Source organism: Phyllostomus hastatus, unplaced genomic scaffold, assembly GCF_019186645.2.
Source record: "Phyllostomus hastatus isolate PE091 unplaced genomic scaffold, TTU_PhHast_1.1 phas_scaffold_46, whole genome shotgun sequence".
Taxonomy (NCBI): Eukaryota; Metazoa; Chordata; class Mammalia; order Chiroptera; family Phyllostomidae; genus Phyllostomus; species Phyllostomus hastatus.
In genome coordinates this window covers 8791980-8810074 of record NW_025334032.1, presented here as the reverse complement: position 1 = coordinate 8810074, position 18095 = coordinate 8791980, and the positions used below count along the sequence as shown (strand labels likewise).

The window sequence follows — 18095 nt, the reverse complement described above, 5'->3', positions numbered from 1 at the left end:
ATGTTAAGTTTAAGGGATTAGAAGCAAAAATGGGCAAAGCTTTGCTCCAAAGAAAGAAACATTGATGTTTTCAATTCTTGTGTTTCTTCTCTAGTATACTTGTCATACTAACTACTTCTACTTTACCTTTGTAAATATCATTTTGTTATGAAATCATCAATGACTTATCTTTGTACCCCCAAAATCTAAATCATTCACCTAATATCAAAGAAATAGATCATAAAAGATATTATAAAGAAAGAACATGGACTTTGACCCTGGCCAGTGTGGCTCAGTTGGTTAGAGCATTGTCCCATAGCCAAAAGGTTGAGGCTGGATCCCCAGTTTCAGTGTATATGATACCTCAGTGTATATGATACCTCAGGTGCATAGAGATGGCAACCAATAGATGCTTCTCTATTGTGTAGATGTTTCTCTCTTTCCCTTCCTCTCTCCCTTCCTCTCTAAAAAGCAATGAAAAAATGTCCTCGAGTGAAGATAAAAAAAAGAGAAAAGAAATAACAGACTTTGGAGTCTGGTTATCTTCGGTTTCAATATATGATGTACTTACTTTCTTTGTGATGTTGGGCAATCTTCTCAGCTTCTCTGAGCCTCACTCCAGATAACCTGGCTTACCCTTCATTACCAATGTGCCAGATACTTTCTTACCATCCATTGAAAGACCTCCATCCCCTCAGATTTCCTCTCCTTATACCCAGCTTTTCAGTGAACCCTTTTGGTGTTCATTACTTCCTCTCATGTTGTTTCTTTATTCATACTCATCATCTGACAAATTGCCTCCCGAAATATTTTACATTTTCTGCTTAGTCCCCTCTCTCAACTAGATTTTGAACCTTAAGAAAATGAAGACCATGTTTTGTGTATTTCTATATTCTCAGGCCATAGTTAAGGGCCCAATACTTATTAAATAAGTGAAAAAAAATCTAGTATTTCTAAAATCTCACACAAAAGACTTTAAAAATTTTCGAATCAGAAATTAACAATAGCCCTGGCTGGCGTAGCTCAGTGGATTGAGCATGGGCTGGGAACCAAAGTGTCCCAGGTTCGATTCCCAGCCAGGGCACATTCCTGGGTTGCAGGCCACGGCCCCCAGCAACCGCACATTGATGTTTCTCTCTCTCTCTCTCTCTCTCTCTCCCTCCCTTCCCTCTCTAAAAAATAAATAAATAAAATATTTTTTTAAAAAAAGAAATTAACAATTTTACAGCTATCATGAATTAAACTTTTTTTTGGAACAGAAACTGTATTTTAAAGTAACCAAATAGACTTGGTTGATAAAGGAAAGCTCTTCTTGTTAGAAGAATGCCAGTAAATTTTTAAAAATAATAGAATATTGAGATACCACTACTTTACAACAAGGATTCAGGCAAGGATCACCAATAGATTTGGCTCAAACCAGTAGGTGAAAAGTTGACAGGAACAGGATACTAGCCTAATGCCATTGTTACCCCACTGATAACTTGATGGTTGCAGAGGGAAAAAAAATAACTTGACAATGTGGGCTAAGGCTGTTGCCTCCTAAATCCAGTAATCAGTTTTAGTATCTCTGATGCTGGATGACCAAATACTATGCTCCTCCAATTGTGATACAACATGAAGCACACAGTATCACTTAGGCAGTGTTCTTGTCTAAAATGACCAAACCAGAACTAATCAAGTCTTTATATCTAACTTCCAGTTTTCAGGAAATACTGAGGTCATATAAATAATTTATACAACTAGCCCTGGCTGGTGTAGCTCAGTGGATTGAGTGTGGGCTGCAAACCAAAGGGTTGCCCATTCGATTCCCAGTCAGGGCACATGCCTGGGTTGCGGGCTAAGTCCCCTAGTGGGGGCCATGTGAGAGGCAACCACACATTGATGTTTCTCTCCCTCTCTTTCTCTCTCCCTCTCTCTCTAAAAATAAATAATAAATAAAATATTTTTTTAAAGTAATAATTTATACAACTAATAGGAAAAAAATCAAACAAATCCAGAAGAGAGGGCATTCTACAAGATAGCTGGCCAAGCCCTGACCAGTGTGGGTTAGTTGGTTGGGCAACTTCCCACAAAGCAAATGGCCGCCCCAGATGGATTTCCAGTCAGGCCATATGCCTGGGCTGCAACTTTGGTCCCAGGTTGGGGTGCGGACAAGAGGCAATTGATCGATGTTTCTCTCTTACATCAATGTTTCTCTCCCTCTCTTTTTCCCTCCCTTCCCTTCTCTCTAAAAATAAATAAATCTTTTTTAAAAGATATCTGACCAAGTCTCTTCAATAAGTCAATTTCCTAGAATTAAAATGAGGGGGAGTGAGGTGGATATGTCTCTCTAGATTAAGAGAGACACATGGACTGCAACAAGCAAACAAAAAGTATGTGTGGTTCATAGTTGGATCCCACTTTGAACAACCAGGCATGAAAACATTTTCAGAACAATCTGGGAAATCTAAATTAACCCAGGAATTAAGTATAGCAATGGTATTGTAGTTAAAGAAGAAAAAAATTTTAGAGATTACCATCGTCTGAGGTCTAATACTTTCCGCTGCTTAATATCTTCAAGAGGAGAATACTGAGGCCACTCCCTTTGATGTCTTCCTTTTTTATCTGAAGTTTTTTTCTTGGACATTTGTTTCTTTACATTGCCTAGAATATAGGAGTATAAAATAAGCAAAGTGTTTAAGATGAAGTGAATTGCCAGGACAATGAAATTAATTATGGGACAAAATTAAAAAGTAACTGCCACTAGTCCTAAAAATGATATCTACAAACATATTGAAGAAATATGTATGTTCAAAAATACTGTCCCATCACCCTGGCCTGTATGGCTCAGTTGGTTGAAGTATCATTCTATAGACTGAAAAGTCATGAGTTTGATTCCGGGTCAGGGCACATACCCAGGTTGTGGGTTCCCATACCCAGTAGGGGTGCATGCAAAAAGGCAACCAATGGATGCCCCTCTCTCTCTCTCTCTCTCTCTCTCTCTCTCTCTCTCTCTAAAAAAAATGTCCTCAGGTGAGGATAAATAAAAAAATCCTCTCCTACCTTAAAAAGACAAAAAACAAAATTAAACAACCAGTAATGTTATTTCCTATCAGATTTGTATATTCCAATTCTTAAACTAGTAACTTAGCTAGTAAAAGAATCACAAAACCTTTAATTTAGAAAATCAAATTACCAACAGTAAAATAATAAACTAACCACTTTCCAGAAAAGGAATCCTTTCTATAAAACAATAAAACCACATGAATGGAACTCTGTTAAAAAGTAAAAACAATAGATCTAATAATACAATGATGTGATATTTAAAAATACTTCTAGGCCTACCAAGACCACAAAATGGATTACAAATTATGCACATATGTGCATTATTAAAATGAGACTTTAGCACTAGGAACTAGATATGGAAAAAAGTTTCTTTTCACTATGTGTGTATGTTCCCTGTTCCCTTCTTTCTCTCTATCTCTCCCTCCCTCCCTCTTTCACTTCACTCTCTACCTCATTCTCTATCTGTCTCTCTCTTTCTCTCTCCAAAGACACATAAGACAAAAAATAGTGGTTATCTATTGGGGAAGGGGAATTGAGAGCTAGCTGGACAAAAGGAAGACAAAAATGGAGAGTTAGACTTTATAGTGTTTAACTTTTATGCTTTTAATTTCTGAGCCATGCTAATAGATAACTCAGTCCAAAAATTACATAAATTAAAATATGAATAACATTCAACTCTCATTTCACTAAAATACACTTAACATTTCAGATAGCTATGCTCAAATATTTCAATAATGTGACACATATTTTAAAAAATAATCAAATCTGTTATAAAATTACATAAAAGCTATTTTTTTAGTTATTCGTTAATTATGAAACATAAATGATATAGATATACAGCCAGAAAATAAACTGTATAGATATACAGCCAGAAAAAAAAGGATCCATTTTATCATTTAAGTAGCTATACAATGAAATCATTTGGTACCCAAAACCAGCTGGAACTCAGAAACTATTGTTATACAGGAAATTTCTCTAATTTTTCTAAAATGTCATAATAACAAACACTATCATATCCAGAAACAAATTACCAACCCCATTCCTTCCAATTATTCTTTCTAAGTGTTCAGAGAACACAAAATTTTTCACAGAGCTAAACAACTACTGACAAACATGAGCTTGAAAAAATGAGAAAAAATCTCTATCACAAATTTCTTTTAATAATAAATATATTTACAGCTGAAGAAAATGGAAAACCTACTTCCCACCATTTCTTGAGATGTCTTCATTGCCCAATAATGCCTTAATTCCCTAAATAGTTTTTCCAGCCACTCAAAATTTTAGAGGCTGATAAAGCACAATAATCATGCTCTGAGCAGCCCAAAGTGGGTCTGTACCCACACACTTTCCTCTAATGCATACCTAAGCCTGCTCTCTATTCTCTGTTTTGAGCTTACTCCCGTGAGCCCCTGGGGATAAATAAGGATATATGTTCCAAATGAACATCCTTCATAACATCTCACACTGAGAACTGGTCCTACAACAAAACTCCATTCAATTTGAGGAAGAAAGCTCTCTCAAAGTAGAAGCTAAGTTTGAGAATGGAACATAAAAGAGTGATGCCTAAAGACTCTGTCTCCCCCATCTCATCAATCTAGTAACCTCTGCCCATTGCCCCTTGTCATTGCCATATTCCTGTTTCCATAAGTGATCCTGCCCACAACACACACATAGAGCCCCAATACCAAATATACATACTTATTGTATATATACCTCTATTTGCCACACTCGCCTTTAAGAAAGGTATAAGGACTGTGAATGAAAATACAATGCCCACCATCTTTTGACTTAAAGAACCACAGGACAGAATTCTGAACAATCACAATCACTGAAAAATGAGGTGGGAGGACACCAGAAAAAAAGACAGCCAGATAAGGGGAAGCCTAAATTCTGTATATAAATTTGGCCCAAATCGTAAGCAGATCCCAAACAGCACAGCTAAGGCTAAAAAAATTGAACTGAGCTTTGAGATGTCCTCAACAGACAGAGTTGGTTGGGCCCAACCAAATTAACTGCTGCTAAATTAATTAATTAATTTTAAAAAACACTCTGGAGGAATATACCAGAATCCCAAGTCACCATAAAATAACATTCCCAATATTTAGGAAATAATAAAAAAAATGTACTGAACATGTGAGGAAACTGAAAAAAAAAAGTGACATGTTCTCAAGAAAAAAAGCCCAATTGTGAGATAACTCAGATTTTAAAATTGGCAGATAATGATTTCAAAGTGGGTATTGTAATTATGCTTTATGAGACAGATAAAAATCCTCTCATAGTGAATGAAAAAATAGCAAATCCAAGATATGAAACAGATACTATTTAAAAATATAAATTCTAGAACTAAAATAAACAATATCAGAAATAATTCACTGAATATACTTAGCTATCCTTAAGAGGTATACTTTAAATATAAAAAGACATAGTTTGAAAATAAATGGATGGAAAAAGATGTACCCTGCAAAAACTAGTCAAAATAAAGCTAGATTAGTTTTATCAGCAGTTTTCAACCTTTTCATCTCATGCACACACAAACTAATTACTAAACTATGGCATAACAAAAACTATTTTTTGCCAACCCGGAAAAAAAATAGGTATAATTTTGATTCATTCACATAGGATGGCTATTGTTATGTTGGCTATTATCATTTTTATATTGGCAATCTAAGTGAAAAGAAGTCAGTGCCTCTGACTAAACAGGAATTACATGTTTTAAAAATTCTTGCAGCACACTACTTGAAAATCACTGAGCTATATAAATATCAAAGTAGCTTTCAGAACAAGAAATATTACCAGAAATAATGAGGAACACTTCTTAATTATAAAAGGGCAATTCATCAAAGAGAAATAAAAGTCATAAATGTGTGAGTACCTAATAACAGAGCTTCAGATTACATGACAACAAAAGCAAACAAAATTAAATGGAGAAAAGACAATTCCACAATCATAGTTGAGGATTTTTAACACTCCATTTTCAGCATTTGGTAGAACAAGACAAAAAATTAAGTAGAGGCAGACATGTGAGCAACACTTTAAAGACTTTGACTTCATAAGTATTTGTAGAACACTATACCCAACAACTACGGAAGTCACCTTCTTTTCAAGTGTACATGGTACATTCACCAACATAAACCATACACTGGGTCATAAAATGAGTGTCACTAAATTTAAAAAGACTCAGATAATTATGTTCTCTGTCCATAATGGAACCAAATTAGATATCAATATTTAGAAAACATCCAAAATACCTAGAAATTATAAAGCATACTTCTAAACAATGCATTATCAAAGAAGAAATCACAAGGGAAATTAGAAAGTACTTCAAATTAAATGATAACAAAATATATCAAAATGAATGAGCTATAGCTAAAACATACTTAGAGAGCAATTTATAACATTTAGTACTTATTATAGAAATGTCTTAATCAAAAAGTTAGAGAATGAAGAACAAAGTAAACCCAAAGGAAGAAAAAGGGGGGAAGGGAGTAGAAATCAATGAAATAAAAAACAACTGAGAAAATTAACAAGGCTAAAAGTTGGTTACCTCAAAAGATGAACAAAACCAATAAAGCCCTAGCAAAAAAAAAATGACCAGCTGAGGAATGAAAGAGCAATTTATTACAAAAGACCATATATATTTTAAAAGTATACAGGGACTAATACAAACAACTTTATGCCAACATCAAAACTTAGATAAAATGGACAAAGTAAAATTCGACAGAATAGAAATTAAGACAACATAATCAAAGTTAGAGATTTTTAATCCCCCTCAGAACACATGAGAATACATTTTCCAACTTATCTTAGGAGACCTGCATAGCCCTAATTCCAACACCTGAAAAGACATTATTAAAAAAATTATAGACCAATCACTCATAAATATAGACACAAAGTGAAATCCCCTGACATCCTGAAAATTACAAATTTACAGAACATTCCATGAAACAAGTTGATTTTGCAAATGAAAGGGTATAGATAGTAATTTTGTAAAATGATCATAGAAGTCTAGTAGTAAAATACAAATCCTAGTTTACTATTTCTTAGCTAGCTGTGCAAATTTGGGCAGGCAACTTATGCCCTCTATGCCTCAATTTCTTCATCTGTGAAAAGGGAATAACAGTATCTACCTCATAAAATTCCTGTGTTACTGTGAGTTCAATAAAAAGAGGTGAAAGCATGAGTATCTGCCAGAGGACTACCACAATGAAATTGTGAAGGCACTGAACCCGAGGTCAACTCCCTAGATGAACAGCATCCAAACTGGGTAGTACACAAATCACTCAGTGGTACCTGGAAACCTTGTAGGGTACTCAAAAAACTGTAACAACCAAAAAGTCTCAATATCACATGGTAGAAAAGGAAACTAGATATTTGACTGGAACATATGAATTCATCTCCCTGCATAATTATAAAATAGTAGCATGTTATTCTAGCCACCTCATTAACCATTTCTAAGTCACCATGTACTTAGTCACCATGTATCTGTAATACCTTTGTCTCTATAGTATCCTAGATGTTTCAAAACTCTCACATTGTAAGGGTAATGTCAAAAGTTTCCAATAACAGCACATTAATAAACCAAATGTCTCATATCTAAGTTTATCTTTTAACTGTAATGATGAGACAAGATGATAGCAATGTTCTCTATTCAGTATTATAAAAGAAAAACACGTTTAATGGCAAATTTAAACAAGATACATTGTTTTATTTTCAAATGTGAACTTCATGGCTCCTTCCTTACCTGATTTGTGTTTCAAATTTGTGGTTGCCCCATCAAATTCAGATTTATCAATTTCCCATGCAAGAGGTAGCTTGCCCAGACTATTGGATAAGTTTTCCAAGCTATTTTCCTCATTGTAGATGATCTCTGATGTACTAGTAGGGATACCAATGTATCTTGATGAATTATTTCCAGCAGATAGAGAGGTACTATCAGGGAGGCAAGAAGAGTGGGATGGATTTGGAGTTTTATAGATTGAGGTTGCCTGGTTGAGAAAGGCATAGTCTGAACAGATGGCATAAATTTTCTCCCGAGTATGGGTCACTGGACAGCTCCATGGATAATGACCATCTCCTTTGGGACCCAAGGGTGCCCCTGAGGCACGTGTGCAGAAAGACTGTACAACATCTTGTAGTTTCCCTTCAGGAGTCTTTCTCTCTGATTTGTGCTCACCATTTCCAGAATCATGTGCCCTTTCCACTTCTCCAATGTTAGGCATTGAATACAACTATAAAAGTTCTATTGGGAGGAGGAAGTTGTAACTCTGTTTCTTGAAAAACTGTGACAACCGTTTACAGTATTCTGCAAAAACTTGAGAGCTGCAAAATGGGTTCCTAAGAAAAGAGAGAGGAGAGAGATCAAGAATCCACCAGACACTATAAACATCTCTAAAAAAAATGTACCAAGTGTCATATGCTTTCATTCAGTAAGTATATACTTTATAACTTCTGATCATTGACCATCTGTCCAATAAAGAAATTATTTTAAAATAATGCATCGTAATTAAAAAGACAAATGGCCCAATTAAAAATTTGCAAAGTATATGAATACTCACTTTTCTAAATATGATATAGAAATGGTCAGGAAGTGCAAGAAAAGCGCAGCATCATTAGCTATCACAGAAATGCAAATCAAAACCACAGTGAGATACCACCTGACACCAAACAGTATGACTATAATCAAAGAGACAGAAAATAATGATTGTCAAGGATATGGAGAAATTGGAACCCTCATTCATTGCTAATGGAAGTGCAAAATGGTCCAGTCACTTTGGAAAACAGTTCTTTAAATATTTAGATAGAGTTACCATATGACCCACCAATTTCACTACTAGGTATATATTCAAGAAGTGAAAGCATATGTCTACACAAATGTTCAAAGCAGCATTACTCATAATAGCCAAAAAGTTAAAACAATACGAACATATCAATTAATGAATGAATAAATAAAATGTAGCATACCTATACTATGGAATATTATTAGGCAATAAAACTAAATGAGGTAATGAACCTTGCTACATGGATAAACCTTGAAAGCGCTATGCTAGGTGAATGAAGCCAGTCACAAAGGAGCAGAGATTGTATGATTTCATTTATATGAAGGGTCCACAATAAGTAAATCCATTCCAAGAGACAAAAAGTAGAGTAGTGGTTACCAAGGGATGGAGGGTAAGAAAAAGTTGGGGGTAATGAGGTTTCTTTTTGAAGTGAGGAAAATATTCTATAATTGTCATGGTGATTAATGCCTTTGTGAACATAGTAAAAAGCAACATAATTGTACATTTTAAATGGCTTAAGTGTATGATTTGTGAATCATATCTTGATAAAGCTGTCTAGAAAAATAAGGCACTAGCAAGGTTATTTTAAAAACCTATAGGCATAAAGGCTACATGATGAATAAGCATGTGCTTAAATCAACAATAATGACCTAATTAAATATTCTTAAATGAAGAAGTCTTGATTTTTTATTTTATTTTTTGTTTCTTACTACATCCTTTAGTCCTTTAAAAAATTTATTGAATTTATTGGGTGACATTAGTTAATAAAATTAATTGAATTTATTGGGTGACATTGGTTAATAAAATTATATAGGTTTCAGTTGTATAATTCTATAATGCATCATCTGTGCATTGTATTGAGTGTTCACCACCCCAAGTCAAGTCTCCTTCCATAACCATTTATCCCCCATACACTCTTCTACATCCCCTCCAACCCCCTTTCCCTCTGGTACTTACCATACTATTACCCGTGTCTTTGAGTTTTCTGTTTTCTTTGCTTAATACCTTCATCTTTTTCACCCAGCTCCACCAAAACCCTCCTTTCTGGCAGTTGTCAGTCTGTTCTCTGTAACTATGAGTCTGTTTTTACTTTGTTTGTTAGTTTATTTTGTTCATTAAATTCCACATGTAAGTGAAGTCGTATAGTACTTGTCCTTCTATGGCTGGCTTATTTCACTTAATATAATACTCTACAGGTCCATCCATGCTGTCACGTTAAGTTCCTTCTTTTTTACAACCATGTATTATTTCATTGTGTAAATGTACCACTGCTTTTTTATCCACTCATCTACTAATGAGTACTTGGTTTGCTTCCAAATCTTAACTATTTTAAATAATGTTGCAATAAACACAGGGGTGCATATATTCTTTTGAATTAGTTTTGGGTTTCTTCAAATATATTCCCAGAAATGGAATTCCTGGGTCATAAGGCAGTTCCATTTTTAATTTTCTGAGGTAACTCCATACTGCTTTCCTTAGTGGCTGCACAAATCTGCATTCCAACCAAGAATGCACGAGACTTCCCTTTTCTACATATCCCCACCAAAACTTATTATTTATTGATGACAGTCATTCTGACATGTGTGAGGTTATACCTCATTGTGGTTTTAATTTGCATCTCTCTGATGGCTAGTGATGGTGAGCATTTTTTTCATATATCTATGGGCCACCTGTATGTCCTCTTTGTAGAAGTGTCTATCCAGGTCCCAGTGCCTTTTTTTAAGATTTGTTTTTTTGGGGGGTTTTTTAGATTTTATTTATTTTTAGAGAGGGAAGGGACAGAGAGAGAGAGAGAGGGAGGGAGAGAGAGAGAGAGAAACATCAATGTGCGGTTGCTGGGGGTCATGGCCTGCAACCCAGGCACGTACCCTGACTGGGAATCGAACCTGCGACACTTTGGTTCGCAGCCCGCACTCAATCCACTGAGCTACACCATCCAGGGCCCAGGGCCAGCATTTTTAATTGGATTGTATTTGGGGGCTTGTGGAGTTATCTACTTCTTTATAAATTTTGGATTATTAACCTCTTATCATGATACATCTGTATCATTGGTGAAAATGTTCTCCCATACAGGGGTTCCCTATTCATTTTGTTGATGGTTGTATTTGGTGTGCAAAAGCTTTTTAGTTAGATGCAGTCCCATTTGTTTATTTTTCCTTTTGTTCCCCTTGCCTAAGGAGATATATCATAAAAGAACATTGCTACAAAAATGTCTTGAGATTTTACTGCCTATGTTTTCTTCTAGGATTTTTATGGTTTTGAGTCAAACATTTAAGTCTTTAATCCATTTTGAGTTTATTCTTGTGTATGCCGTAAGAAAGTGGTCTAGTTTCATTTTTTGCAGGTATATGTCTAGTTCTTCCAATACCATTTATTGGGTAGACTGTCTTTACCCTATTGTGTGTTCTTGCTCCCTTAGTCTAATACTAATTGACCATAAATATGAGGGTTTCTTCCTAAAATCTCTATTCTGTTCCATAAATCTATATGTCTGCTTTTATGCCAATACCATGCTGTTTTGAATACTATATCTTATAGTATACTTTGATATTAGGTAGTGTGATTCCTCTAACTTTGTTCCTCTTTCTCAAGATGGCTATGGCTATTCAGGGTATTTTGTGGTTCCATATAGATTTTTGGAATGTTTTTCTAGTTCTGTAAAATATATCCTTGGTATCATGATAAAAATTGAACTGAATTCATAAATTACTTTGGGTAGTATAGACATTTTAATAATGTTAATTCTTCCTATCCATGAACATGGTATATGCTTCCACTTATTTGTAGCTTCTTCAGTTTCTTTCTTTGGTGTATTATAATTTTCCAACTAAAGGTCTTTTACATCCTTGGTTACATTTATTTTAGGTATTTTTACAGCATTTTAAATAGGATTGTTTTCTCAGTTCTTTCTGGTAGTTCATTACTGGCATACAAAAATGCAACTGATTTCTGGATATTTATTTTATATCCTCCTCCTTTATTGTATTTATTTGAGTACTAGTAGTTTTTTGGTGGAATCTTTAGGATTCTCTACATATAGTATCATGTCATCTGCAAATAATAACAGCTTTACTTTTTTCTTTCCAGTATGGATGCCTTTTATTTCTTTTTCTTATCTAATTGCTGTGGCTAGTTCTATGTTGAATAAGAGTGGTGAAAGAGGATATTCCTGTCTTGTTCCCAATCTCAAGGGAAATGCTTGTAGTTTTTGCCCATTGAGTATGATGGTGGCTGTGGGTTTGTCATATAAGGCCTTTATTATGTTGAGGTATATTGCCTGTATTGCCACTTTGCTGAGAGTTTTTTATCACAAAACGATGCTAGATTTTATCAAATGCTTTTTATACATCTATTGATATGATCATGTGGTATTTACCCTTCATGTTGTTTATGTGATGTGTCACACTTATCAATTTGCAAATATTGTAACAACCTTGCAACCCAGGAATATATCCCCTTTGATCATGGTGTATGATCTATCTCTTTAATGTATTGCTGGATTCAGTTTGCTAATATTTTGTTGAGGATTTTAGCATCTATGTTCATCAGGGATATTGGCATATAATTTCTTTCGTTGGAATATCTTTATCTGGTTTTGGAATTAAGATAATGCTGGCCTTGTGAAATAAGCTTGGGATGCTGTCTTCCTCTTGAGTTTTTTAGTAGTTTGAGGATAGGTGTTATTTGAATGTTTGGTAAAATTCACCTATGAAGTCATCTGATTCAGGACTTTTGTGTGTTTGGAGTATTTTGATTACTGCTTCAATACCATTAGTTGAAGTTTGTCTATTCAGATTTTTTCTGAATCTTCCTGATTCAGTTTTAAGATTGTATGTTTCTAGGAATGTATCCATTTTGTTCAGATTGTCCAATTCTTGGCATATATCTGTTCATAATTATTCTTACAACCCTTTGTATTTCTGTGGTGTAGGTTTTTACCTCATCTCCTTCAATTTGGATTTTACTTATTTTAGTCTTCTTTTTTTTCTTAAGTCTGGTTAAGTTTTGTCAATCTAGTTTTTCCTTTCAAAAAACCAACTCTTGGTTTCATTGATCTACTGTTTTTTAGGCACTGTTTATGTCTGCAGTGATCTTTATTATTTCCTTTCCTCTACTCACTTTAGGTTTTGTTTGTTTGTCTTTCTCTAGTTCCTTTAAGTGGAAAGTTAGATTGTTTATCTGAGATATTTCTTGTTTCTTGAGGTAGATCCTTAATGTATGAATTTCCCTCTAAGGACTACTTTCACTATGTCCCATAGATTTGGGGTTGTTTTGTCTCATTTTTGTTTGTTGCAAAGTACAACATCTTTCGATTTCCTTTTTGATCTCAGTGTTAACCAATTCATTGTTCAGAAACATGCGTTTTAGTCTCCATGTCTTTCTGTGTTTTTCAGTTTTTTCTTGTGATTGAAGTCCTGTTTGATACCATTCTGTTCAGAGAACATGCTTGATGAGATTTCAGTCTTCTTAAATTTATTGAACCTTGTTTTGTTGCCTAATATGTGGTCTATCCCAGAATATGTTCCAAGTGCAATTACAAAGAATGTATATTCTGCTGCTTTAGGGTGAATTGCTCTGAAGATATTAATTAAATCCATCTGAGTTAGTCATTTAAGGCTGTTGTTTTCCTCCTGATTTTCTACCTGGAAGATCTACCCATTGATGTTAATGGGGTGTTAAACCCCTACTATGACTGTATTATTGTCAATCTCTTCTTTTATGTCCATCAAGACTTGCTTTATATATTTAGGTGCTCCTATGTTGGGTGCATAGATGTTTACAAGGGTTATATCCTCTTGTTGGATTGCTCCCTTTATCATTATGCAGTGTCCTTCTTTGTCTCTTATTATAGCCTTAGATGTAGTCTATTTTGTTGTCACAAGTATTGCTACACCAGCATTTTTTTCTTTTCCATTTGCATTAAGTATTTTTGTCCATCTCTTTACTTTTAGTATGTATGTTTTAGTCTAAGGTAGGACTCTTGTATATAACATATGCAGGGGTCTTGTTTTCTTATCCTTTCTGCCACCCAGTATCTTTTGATTGGAGCATTTAAGCCATTTACAGTTAAAGTGATTATTGATCGGTATGTATCCATTGCCATTTTACTCTTTTCACTATGTTCTTGTTTTCTCCTTCTCCTTCTTCTCCTTCACCTTGTTCTTCTTCAAGAAGGCTGTTTAACATTTTTCACAATACTGGTTTAGTGCTAATGAATTCCTTTAGCTTTTTCTTATTTGGAAAGCTCTTTTACTTCTTCAATTTTAAATTATAGCCTTGCAGGGTAAAGTAGTCTCAGTTGTAGGTTCTTGCTTCTCATTATTTTGAATATTCATGCCACTGCCTTCTGGCCTGAAATGTTTCTGTTAGGCAATCAGCTGTCTGTATTATGGGAGTTTTCTTGTAGGTAACTGTCTTTCTCTTAATGCTTTTAAGATTATCTTTTCCTTTAACCTTTCCCATTTTAATTATGATGTGTCTTGGTGTAGGCCTCTTTGGGTCCATCTTTTTTGAGACCCTCTGCACTCCCTGGACTTGCATGACTTTTTTTTTCACCAAGTAGTGAAATTCTTGGTCATTATTTCTTCAAATAAGTTCTCTATTTCTTGCTCTCTCTCCTGGTATCGCTATAATGTAGCTGTTGTTATGCTTCGTACTGTCCCAAAGGTCCCTTAAACTAACTCATTTTTTTTAATTTTTGCTGCTCTGGTTGTGTTTTTTGTTACTTTGTCTTCCAAATCACTGATTTAATCCTTGCTTCAAGCAAACTATTATCTATTCCTTCTAATGTATTTTTCATTTAAGATATTGTATTCATTTTTGAATATTTATTTTTTATTGTTCCTATGTCCTTTATGCTGGTTCTGTCTTTGTTGAAGTTCTCAATAAGTTCCTTAAGCATCCTTATAACCATTAAAAAAAAAAAAAACTCTGTATCAGGTAAATTGCTTGCCTCCATTTCATTTAGCTCTTTTTCTGGAGTTTTCTCCTATTCTTTCATTTGAGGGATATTTTTTGTCTCCTTATTTTGGGTGCCTCCCTGTGTTTGTTTCTATGTATAAAGTAGATCTGCTATGGCTCCTACTCTTGGTATAATGGCCTTATGCAGTAGGTAACCTGTGGAACCCTACTGGCAGTTTCCTTGATTGCCTGACCTGGGTACCCTAGGAATATCCCTCCTGTGGGTTTATGTGGGCCCTCCTTTTGTAATTGAGTCTTGATTTCTATTGGCCTGTTTGTGCATTGGGTAAACCCTCAGCCTGGCCTATTGTGAGAATCAATCTATACCTCAGTGTACAATCTGTTGTGCAGGTGCTAACCATATAAAGCAGAATTCACCTTAGTCATGCTTGGTGCCTGCTAAGATCTCCCTTTGGATGTGCTGTTTGTGAAACTAATTGTATCCTGCTCTGATGTTGTGTAAAGCTGGCCACTCAGCGTTATTTCTGAGGCCTCTTTGGAGGTACTCTGGTTCAGACCAATATCACACACTGCCTGTAACTGGCACTGGAAAACCTATTTGGAGCTACAATGTAGCCCACAGTTTGTGGCTGCCTCTGCTGAGCCTGGGTGTTCTCGGGATGGACTAAGCTGCACACCACAGCCAGCTTTTATCAGCACCAGGTCCAGGGCCAGGTCGACAAAAGTCTCAAGGTACCCCAAGATCCACCTCTACCAGCTTCTGCTTTCCAGCTGCCTATTAGCATGAGTCACTGAAAGAGCCTCTGGAAGGACTCATGAGGTAGGTTTTCAGTGAGTCACCAGGCAGGGGTGAGTAGCGTTCACCAAATCAAAATAGGTTCAGTCTTGCTTGGATCTGAGGCCACTCAGCTAATGTCACATCGAGAGTATATAAGTCTAACTGCCACCCACTGGGTACTTGCAGACCTTTGTGGTGGAATGGGGTCTCAGGGAGTCATCAGGATGAGGCTAGCAGGGATTATGAAGCCCAAACAGACCAAGATTTGGCTGTGTGAAGGCTCAGAAGGCAGTGACCATGGCCCTGCATTGTTTGGGTATGCAAGGGAAAAATGGCCCCTGTCCTAGAGCCATACAATTCAGACTGTCCCAGATTACACCAGGAGCCTGATGTCAGCAGGGTAGGGCTGCCAAAAGTCAGAAGGATGAGGCAAGCGGATCTCCTATGAGAGGGAGGCACCAGTTAGGTTCCAGGGAAACTGTTGGGAATAGCCCCCCTGCTCCAAAACCACCAAACTTAGTCACCAACAACCCCTGAGTCTGCCCAGACCTCTATACCCCAGCCTAGGTAGCTGACTCCTCAGCAGGGCACAAGCTCTGCAGGGTGGAACTACAGGGTGTCCAAAGAGTGGTTTTTTTTCTTCCCCCCAGGCAGATGCCATATGGAAGGGAATGCTCCACCCGAGAAAGATTGTGTCTGTAGGGTGGAACAGTCAGTCAACCAGCACAGGCATCCTGGTAACTGTCCCTTCAGCTCTCTCACCAGAGCCACAAATCCCAGTTTCTCCATGCAACTTTAGTCCACTCTACTGTCTCTTGTCTAAAGTCCAATGTGAGTGGTTGTGAACAAGATATTGTGTGTTGGCCCTTGGAGAGGGGACCGGTGTTTCTAGCAGACTTCTATCTCTTCCTGGCAGACAGAATCCCTGCTGATTTTCACAACCAGATGTTATATGGGAGTCTCTTCCTGGCTCTGGTGCTCTGGGTTAGACAGCCCAGTTTGAGGTTGAGACCAAATGCTTCCCAGGGGGAACCTTTCCAGTTTGAGATATCTATCCCTCCAGAACCTCAGCTGCCTTTCACAGGAGTGGGGCCAGCCTTTTTCTCATCTTTCAGCCAGACTTGATGTGGCTTATTCTGTAAATTCTGGGTTATAAGGCTTCTCTTCAGTTAGTCTTCAGTTGGTTATTAAGGTTGATCATTCTATATTTTAGTCATAATTCCAGTTTGGTCCTGGGAGGAGATGAGTGTAATATCCACCTACTCCACTGCCATATTGGATCTCCCCAGAATTTAAATATTTTAAGTATATGTCAACTGGGAAAAAAAACAAGGTCAAATCCATGTGGTCACCAACCTCTGATCAGTCTCAGGAAAAACTAAATTTCAAGTCTAAGCCAATTCTTTTAGGGAAGAAAAGGGAGAAAAATTTAAATAGCAACTGAGCGCATCAAGGAAGCTGCAAATTTATACCAAAGGAAGATCTGAGTGAATGAAACCATTACAGCCGGTGTAGGAGGCAAGCTGGTATAGTTGCCAGAGCAGAGCATGCCCACTTCACAGGGCTTTAGTGAAAGAGCAGCAAACTGGATACCAGTTGGACATTAACTGTTAATATCTCTGCCTATTTCCTTACTTTAAAAATTAGAAATTAAAATAACTTCCACAGATTACAGGAAAATTATTATATAAAATCTATCATATGAATACTAAATAACAAAACCTATGACTACGATGATAAGAAAAAGAGCTGATTACCCTGAATTTGTGAGGAGAAATTAATGAAGGTACTGCATGTCCTCCATGTAATTTAAGGAAACAGACCCCATACTAGGAGGACTCCATATATCCTAGAAAAATTCCATTTTCTTTATTTTTAATGAATGCTTAAATGCCCTCTATTTAAATCTTCATGTAATTTGTAGAGTTTATAGTTAATTGCAGGGGGGTCTGTTTGGCAGCAGCTTCAGCAACAAAGATGAAACCTTTGATGGTTTCAAAACTTTACTTTTTTTTTTTTTTGGCCAAAAACTCCTAGGGATAGGTGTAGTAGATCTCTGGACAGCAATCTGTTAATGCTTTCTCTCTCCTTTTTCCTCATCTCCTGGCATGATGTTGACAATAGAGAAAGATGCAAAAGAAGCCAAGTACCTGAAGTTGTGCAGACCAAACTCTGATTTTCTGAGAAGTTGGTTTCTCTGACTCTTACTACATGTCCTAGAGCAGCATTTTCTACTTTTTACCTCTAATCTTCAAGCCTTTCTCTAAAAGCCATAGTGTGGAGAGAGGTATTATTTGTAGCACTGGGATAGTGTGGGTGGGTTGTAAATAGGATGAGGCATGAAAGGGAGAACCATACGGTCAAGATAAAGTACAATTAGCAAAAGGTGCAGAAGCTGGTCTGGTGGAGAAGACAGAAATGTTCTAGGTGCTGCCTTTGTTATCTATTCATCTCAAGCTTAGCTTCCATTTTGCCAGAGCTTCCTTCCTCAAACTGAATGGAATTTTACCTGTGTGACCAGCTCCCTGTATGGCAATGTTGGGATTCTATGAAAGATGCTGATTTGGAACCTCTATAGGAGAACATACATATTG

General features: G+C 36.3%; 1 protein-coding gene across 9 annotated transcripts in view; it reads right to left on the bottom strand.

The window, feature by feature from the left end:
- The window catches only part of LOC123807775 (basic immunoglobulin-like variable motif-containing protein), an 82453-nt gene that overhangs the window by 61189 nt on the left and 3169 nt on the right, over positions 1–18095 (bottom strand). For 4 of the 9 annotated variants that reach the window (XM_045821814.1, XM_045821819.1, XM_045821816.1 and 1 more), the window contains 2 exons: positions 7766–8358; positions 2496–2622 (listed from right to left, as the gene is read on the bottom strand). In XM_045821814.1, the coding sequence (XP_045677770.1) occupies positions 2496–2622; positions 7766–8243 (605 nt within the window). In that variant the 5' untranslated portion in view covers positions 8244–8358. Of the gene's footprint in view, positions 1–2495; positions 2623–7765; positions 8359–9758; positions 9882–18095 lie in introns of those variants that run through there. The other 5 variants (XM_045821817.1, XM_045821818.1, XM_045821820.1 and 2 more) reach the window with 4 other exon arrangements.